At 50.0% G+C, this 7,634-nt stretch overlaps 1 protein-coding gene across 1 annotated transcript; it reads left to right on the top strand.

Annotated features, from left to right (window-relative positions):
• Positions 1-3,172: 3,172 nt before the first annotated feature.
• LOC100906972 (metal transporter CNNM4) lies at positions 3,173-6,874 on the top strand. Its single transcript, XM_003738658.1, has 12 exons — positions 3,173-3,323; positions 3,574-3,712; positions 3,915-4,119; positions 4,409-4,508; positions 4,668-4,797; positions 4,917-5,031; positions 5,122-5,326; positions 5,443-5,643; positions 5,749-5,892; positions 6,057-6,191; positions 6,394-6,645; positions 6,762-6,874. The coding sequence occupies exons 1-12, from the start codon at positions 3,173-3,175 to the stop codon at positions 6,872-6,874; spliced, it is 1,890 nt and encodes a 629-aa protein (XP_003738706.1).
• The last annotated feature ends 760 nt before the right edge of the window (positions 6,875-7,634 follow it).

Below are 7,634 nucleotides of genomic sequence, written 5' to 3'. Positions count from 1 at the left end.
TCTTGTCCCCGAACTCGGCTGATTTGACTCTCCGAATTCCGCCACATGGTATCCACCAGACACTCGCAACCTCGGACAGTCTGCCCTCCGATGCCCGTCTTCTCCGCACGCGAAACATCCCCTTCCACCTGATCTCGTCTCTCTCGATCCCTGCGGTGTATACCAGTTTTGACTCGACCTCCCACTCACGTCCCGATAACTCTCGATCGTTCTCGCGAGCGCCGACACCGACTCGTGGACCGTCGCATGAGCGGATGACAATGCACATTTGTACTCCGGTAATAATCCCTTCAGAATCTGCCGTTTGATCGCCGGAAAACCCCATTTCAACTTCTTCGCAACCGTCTCTACCCTCAACGCAAACATCAGAACATCTTCTCCTCTATTCTGCTTAGAGCTCAGAACTAATTCTGCTAATTCCCCTTCGCACTCCGCCGGGATGAACTCTCTACGAAAAGCCTCTTCCCACAGCTCGAATGTCGAGTAGTCTTTGCCATAAGATCGATTCCACAGACCAGCCGCCCCAACCAACTTCGTACACAGCACGCTTCTCGTACCAGCCTCTGACCACCTACCGTTACTCCGCGCGAACCCGAACTCATCCAGCCACAGCTCCGTATCCCTCGGATACCTTCCGTTACACGTGCGCAGAGTCAACGCAGTGTTCTCGATCCACCTTCTTTCCTCCTTCCTGGGCGACTCCTCCTTCCTGGGCGACTCCTCCTTCTCGTCGATCTTGATCTTCATAGCTCCGACCACCTCCACCAGATCCTTCACGGTACTGGTCAACTTCGCAAAGAATTCTTCCGACATCTTCCTCTCGTTGCCGGGTTTTTCTGATCTTCGTCACACAACTGTCTCTCCGAACTATCAACTGCGCGTATCCCACCGCTGCAATGTGAGAAGCTCTCCTGCTCTCTCTCTAGGCTACTGAACACAGAGTAGTCGGAGGGTTCTGTGACTTCAACCACGGCTCTTTATTCAGCTGACTCACGGAGATGATCTGTCATCTACCGCCATCAGACTCTGAATGATCCCTCTCTGTTTCTATTCTCCGTCGTCTGCTACCTAAGCGCCCTCTACACTCAAGAGATGACCCTACTCTCACTCGATTCATAACGCGCGAACACACACATTGTTACACTTCCAAGAGCAAGAAATCGTGCATGATCATTTTTCGAGTGGAACATGTGCATGCCCATGGAGCACTCCAACATGCCGATGCTCAGGTCTATGCGGACACCTGCGTGGGAATCACGGGAAGGACTCCCGAGAATGAGTAGGTACGCGGCTGGCCTAAAGATAGGAATCGCTGGGAATCGAAAATACTATAAGAATTATTCTCGCCTCGATGATTCTCCTTTGACGTTCCGAGATGCGAGCAAAGCGAAATCGTGGCTCCAGATTTTCTCCTGTTCTATTCTCTCCCTCGCTATCGACAGAGGGATCCCGGCCGAGGCTGTTGCCTCGAATCCCTTTGTAAATCAAACTAAATTCATCGCAGCTGATGAGATTTCTGCCGCTAAGGGCCTAGGGTGCTCGGAACGTAGATTCGATAAAGCCCAACCTCATTCTGATTGGATCTCGATATCTATTTGGATATCGAAATCAGTGATCGTATGATTTTGGAGTCGAACACGGAATTATACCTGACGAGCTACGCGGGAAAATTTGATCCCTCCTGAATACGAGGGGGAGTCACCCCGATAATATGGAGGGCGAAGATTTCCATTGTATAGGACAGGACCTAGGAAGCTTCCGAAAGCGCCACCGAAGAAAGCTTACACCGGTGGCGCTCTTGCAAAACTACGAATCCGATAGGGACCGGTTCCGAGATCGGGTTCCGATTGGAATGGTTTCCAGGGCTTTCACGGACTCCCTCTCGCATCGATAGGTGATGCGTCCGCGGGGATATTACAATCAATAAAGGGAAGAACAATGAACACGGTCGGAATCAACCCGGAACAACGGAAATTACGATTGAGGCATATTACCTTGATTGCTGTCGAGAACAAGTGCACTGCAGATAGGATTGTGAATATCTGCACGGTAGTGATACGACGCCTGAACACGGGGAAGAATCATTCCCTCGCCCTTGAGCTCAAAGACATATCCAGAGAAATCGGGTGCGGGAATCATTTAGGCATTTTGGGGCTATCGGAGGAAAATCGAAGCGTTCCTCCGAATGATATTTCGTTTCCCCCTCCTATGAAAGAAGTGTACATAATAGTATAAAGTCACACACACATATCAGAAGATATTCATATGTATATCATGGTGATAACAAGCTTCAAGAGATGTTGTACCGCTCTGAGACATTCTGGGGCTCCGCCGTTATGATTACGACTCCACCACGGCTCCCGACTTGGTGACTACGGATCTCGAAGACTGCCGACCAAACGACCAGCGAGAATCCCACCGAAAAACGTAGCTGGCGCAGTCGGTTGCAGCGCCCGCAACCAGTAGCTGTCTTCTGGAGAAGGGCGACAGTATGATCTCCCTCACGCGTATCCGGTCCTCCTAACCGAGCCCAGATCTTATCCAGCAACCGCAGACTGTTTTCCGAATAAGAGATTCAATAATGATGTCGTCGAAAAAAAACAGCGAGTGGCTTTCATAGGTATCGAGTGCACATGTCCTGCTTAGCGGAGGATAATTCGGCTCCTCCCATCTAACTTGTGACACCGGAGCGACGCGAGAACATTGGGTCACCAGCATTTCATCACCAGAATCTTGATCAGACGTGACGACAATCGTATCATCCGAAATTCGTCGATTTCGATCACCCATCACGGAACTAGAAAAATTTTCGGGAGCGTCGCTTGTTAAACACTTAGGCTCTATGATGGATCTCGCCGTCGTATGAGATTCTCTCCTGAATTTGAGTCAACTCGAATAATTCGACTGCTTCAGATCAGCTCTCCTGATTCACCAATTCTACCGAGCTCAGAGAACCTCCCTCACATAGGAGGTTTCTCTCTTTGGGAGGGGGGCATGTACACCAGATCGATGATCGTTTGATTATTCTTTATGAGCAATCGAGAGCATCGAGAGTTCCCCCTCGAATCATGATTCTTTGGCATCACAGCTCTGCTGTCGCGGGGACCAAGTCCAATGCCGATCCCAGTCGTAAACAGCGTTGTGAGACACAAAAACGTTTCCTCTCTAGAGCATGCTGCTCGGTGTGCTCCTGTATTCGCTTGTAGCACAAGTCTTCGGTGGATCGGTGATAGGCTTCAGGTTGAATCGTTTCGGTGAAGCTCTACAAGTACGCGAGCATGAAACGGTGCCGCTGGAGATTTTCGGGTCGGACTTCACTTCTGGTAAGTCCCAAACAATCCGCGACTTCCGTCCTCTCCGAAAGGCTCCTAGATATAGCTTGCGGGAGAGACGATCCATCAATGTGGCGAAGATTACAATACCATCGAATATCCGTCAGCGAGCTCGCACGTTCACCACCGAAGAAAACATCAGAAGAACAGTGGTCATGAATAAAAAATTGTCGCCTCGTGAGAAAAACACAACAAGTGTTTGAATGCATAGATTGAACAGTTAGGACTTATCCAAATATAGATACTCGAGTGTCCTTCACGGTCGAACGAATATCCGAAGACGCCTCCTGTACCGCGACTTTCCGTCCCTTAAGCCAGACGTTCGTGGACTCCAACGTACTGAAGATCCTTATTCGAGGGCCTCCCGCATCATCCAATGGGTGAGCGAGGGGGGAGTTTTTTCCATGTATGGGTAACTCGAGCTTATAATTTGGCGCGATCTGGATGCGATCGGATCCCTGATTTGAACATCGATGGATCGCAGGGAACTTCGAAATACAAATCCCCCGATGATTGCGATGCGTATCGGAGGAAGACTAGGAGACACTCGATTGCTCGATAAATACTCTTGAGACTTTTCAGAACTGTTGCGTACTTCTGCATCACAAGCGGGAACACCAGTCGATGGGTCCACCAAGGTCAAGCTCTCCATTTCCATATAATCCCAGAAGAAAGCGAGCTACCACCGGCGCTCCTTGCGATCGCTGCCTCGGTGCTACTTCTGACATCGGGCCTGTTTTCGGGGCTTACTCTCGGTCTCCTCAATCTCAATATGGATGAACTCCAGGTACCTGAAATTATTCAGTCACCGAGTGTGCTGGACGACGCGACGTCTCGAATTTATTGCTACGGAGAGTGAAAACCTCCGATCTGGATCGATCGAGAAGCATTTGGACTATGGGGAGTATTTCCGAATTCGCGTCTCAAGATCGACTTGAATGTCAAATGAGCCCAATGATCCCGGCGGCTCTGCCTCGGTGGCAAGAATTGATTGTGGCGGACGGTCAGGAATTTCCTCGTTCGCGAGGCGTGACGTCAGACTTTGAAGGTGTATTCATTTTCCGATATATTCCCAGGTCATAAAGACGTGTGGCACCAAAGACGAACGAGCCCATGCTTCGAGAATTATCCCCTTCCGTCGGAGAGGCAACTATCTGTTATGTTCCCTCGTGTTGGGTAAATGACAGAAACGTTTACAGATTATATCGGATTGTCGGGAGGCAGAACTAACGGTTTTCTCCGAGGAGTCTGCCCGGGAATTCGTTTCCCGGCGGGAGGAAAATGCAAGACAGGTTGCAACTCTCACTAGAGTCTCGGGGAACTTTTCCCCTCCAGGAAACGTCTTCGTGAACAACTTGTTCACCATTTATGTAGAGTCGAAATTGCCGGACGGATTGGGACTGACGCTGGCAACCCTTGGTATTGTCGTCTTCGGCGAAATACTGCCTCAAGCTATCTGTTCACGGTAAACGGGGGAGAATTTCTTAGATCGCAGGATAATTTATCGCCCATAATCTGGACTAGACGTCCACACGGACAGCCTCGTACAGGTCTGGACACACATTTTTCGGACTTTTCTTCCAGGTACGGCCTGGCCATCGGAGCGAGAACTTCGCTCATCACTCGTTTCATTATGGTGATAACATTCCCGCTCTCGTATCCGATTTCGGTGGCCTTGGATGGAGTTCTCGGGAAAGAGGTGAGAAGATGTCGAGTTGAGATATCGAGAACTTCATCTAATTTCTATTCTATGGACCATGATCCGTTTGTACGTGCATATCATTCCCAGGTTCCTTCGATCTTCAACCGAGCGAAACTGACCGAATACCTCCGCGTTGTTCGTACCGAGAATATCGAACAGGATGAAATGAACATCATCTTCGGGGCTCTTGATCTGACTCGGAAAACCGCTCAGGACGTCATGACCAGGATAGGGGACGTTTTTATGCTACCCATCGATGCAAAGCTGGATTTCGGTACCATAGCTGAGATAGGTGATTCAAACTCGCAACGATTATTGCAATAATGTTTGAGAGGACATCCAACTTTCGATGGCGGTCTCACACTTAGACTTTCACCGAGTGCTATGGATTTGTTTTATGTATTGCAGTCCGACGAGGGTATACAAGAGTTCCGATATTTGAGGGAGACCGTCAAAATATCGTCGGGATCCTCCACACGAAAGATCTCGCTCTGGTTTCTCCGGCAGATTCTCTCCCGTTAAAGGTCCTCACGAGCTTCCACAAACATCCAGTTTGCTTCGCATTCACCGATGACCCGATTGGTTCGATGCTGACTGAATTCCGAAAAGGTAGTCACGGGTGCTTCGGGAACGGATGCTAACTCAGAATCAAGACTCGGCAGACAATCTGGAACACGGTCAACTGACACACTCCGCATTCTTCTCCGTTCGAAGGTCGTTCGCACCTAGTCTTGATCCGTGCGATAATCCAGAGCGTCGATCGAGACCCGCTCTATAGACTGGTCGGAATAGTCACTCTCGAAGACGTCATTGAAGAAATCATTCAGGCAGAAATCCACGACGAAACGGATACTTTCAGTAAGTACCTCCAAGCATGAAGCTGCGGAAGCGGGGCGCAGCTTTTAACACAGAAAAGGAGCGGCCCATCGCGAATCTGCCCTAACATCTAGCGAATTTCGTCTGCTTATCATGACTGGCTCGCACACTCAGGAATTTTCTCGAATACCAATATTGTCCTGCAGCCGACAATCGACGCCATCTCCGCCGAGCCAGTACTCAGGTCATGGGCGATTTCGAGGATTTCCTTCGAGTCAAATGCCGGGCGATCGAAATTTCTCCTCATATGACGTTCGCAGCGTACCAATATCTGGTGGCAGGTAATTTCCCGGAGGAGATTCTCATCGGATTTTTGGTTGTATCGAAACGAGGACCCAACGAGGCGTTGACTCGATTCATCAACAACGAGAACGTCATTCTGTATTTGCGTGGTGATACAAACGCGTTCATATTCTCCTCCTCTCTTTCAAAAACTCCAATCTTTGGGTCGGAATAATTTCGTATTTTCCTCGTCCCGACCAGCTGTGCCCGAATTCAGTGAGGAAAAACTTAAGCTTTCTATCCTGCGGAAGATGATGCCATCCGGAGGCCTTTACGTCTTTGCTAAGCACGGCCAAGTGATCTCACGCAAAGGAGAGAAACAGGATGCTTTCATATTGATCCTTGAAGGAAGAGTGCAGGTGACCATGGGGGAAGACAGTCTCCAATTCGAATCGGGTCCGTTCGCCTATTTCGGCATCCGCGCTCTTCGCTCTCTCGACAACCCCGCGCGCGGTGAGTTGGGCCGGTCGAGCGACTGGAGCCTGAACGAAGCGATCGTGGACAGTTTCCCTTCCCCGCAGATTCTCTGTGAGGAACCCCGAGTGGAATGGCCTTATCCGACCTTGCAGATTTGTTCTCGCCAGACTACACAATCATCGTGAGCTCCGAAACCGTGGTTTTCTTGAAGATCAGTCGCCAACTCTACAAGAAAGCTGTGCGGCTCTCGGGGGACATCCGCTAGAATAGAGTAGAATTCCGAAAGGCTGCAAGCGATTTGAATGATACAGTATTATGAATATGCTGTCATCACCTCATCCCCTGGCGGAAGAGAGAAGACGCCGCCAGAAGTTTCACCTCGGGATTCACAATCAGCTCAAGACTACCCGCGCAGCGAAGTCGCGATAAGTAGTGAATGTGTACGTCCGGAGGATATGTGACGATGTTGATCACTCGTCACGGTCTGGGCGGACCTTGAGAGCCCCGCAAAACTCAAGAAGATTCCACGGAACGAACTTCCGAGTGAATTGGCAGAATAAAATCCTTGGAAAATTATGGATCATCCTCTATCGATTCGCGGCCCACCTCAACAAGAGGATCGAGCCCGAACCTTCAATCGACGGAACTTCGGCTTAAGAGGGCGAAACTTCAGACGCCAAATCCGTATGAATGTAGCCGGATGAGACGGGTGCTCTGGAGCATCCCTCGCCATTGATTCATAGCAATCTGGTTTTCCGATGGCTCCTGCATGCCGCGATTGCAGGATACTATCGTCTCCGATACCAAGTCGAGCCGCTCCGCTTCCTCAAATCACGAAAGATATCGCCAGCCACGAGTCTGCACCTATCCACTAGGCGCCCCGTATTCCCAAACATGGGGTGGACTGCCGAATCTCTCGAAGCGGCTAGGCGCGTTCTTGCTTTTCAAGACCATGATGGTCTTACGGACTGTCGGGAAAATCGCAGATGCGATCCGAAGAATTCTGACTTCTGAGAAAAGTGTTT

The sequence above is a fragment of the Galendromus occidentalis genome, unplaced genomic scaffold (genome assembly GCF_000255335.2).
Source record: "Galendromus occidentalis unplaced genomic scaffold, Mocc_1.1 scf7180000076281, whole genome shotgun sequence".
In the NCBI taxonomy this organism is placed as follows: domain Eukaryota; kingdom Metazoa; phylum Arthropoda; class Arachnida; order Mesostigmata; family Phytoseiidae; genus Galendromus; species Galendromus occidentalis.
This window is presented reverse-complemented; position numbering and strand designations above follow the sequence as displayed.

Coding starts and splice junctions, on each gene's coding strand:
- LOC100906972 (XM_003738658.1), top strand. CDS start 3,173: ATGCTGCTCGGTGTGCTCCTGTATTCGCTTGTAGCACAAGTCTTCGGT. Junction 4,798..4,916: donor CCTCAAGCTATCTGTTCACG/GTAAACGGGGGA, acceptor CTTTTCTTCCAG/GTACGGCCTGGCCATCGGAG. Junction 5,327..5,442: donor CGGTACCATAGCTGAGATAG/GTGATTCAAACT, acceptor TATGTATTGCAG/TCCGACGAGGGTATACAAGA.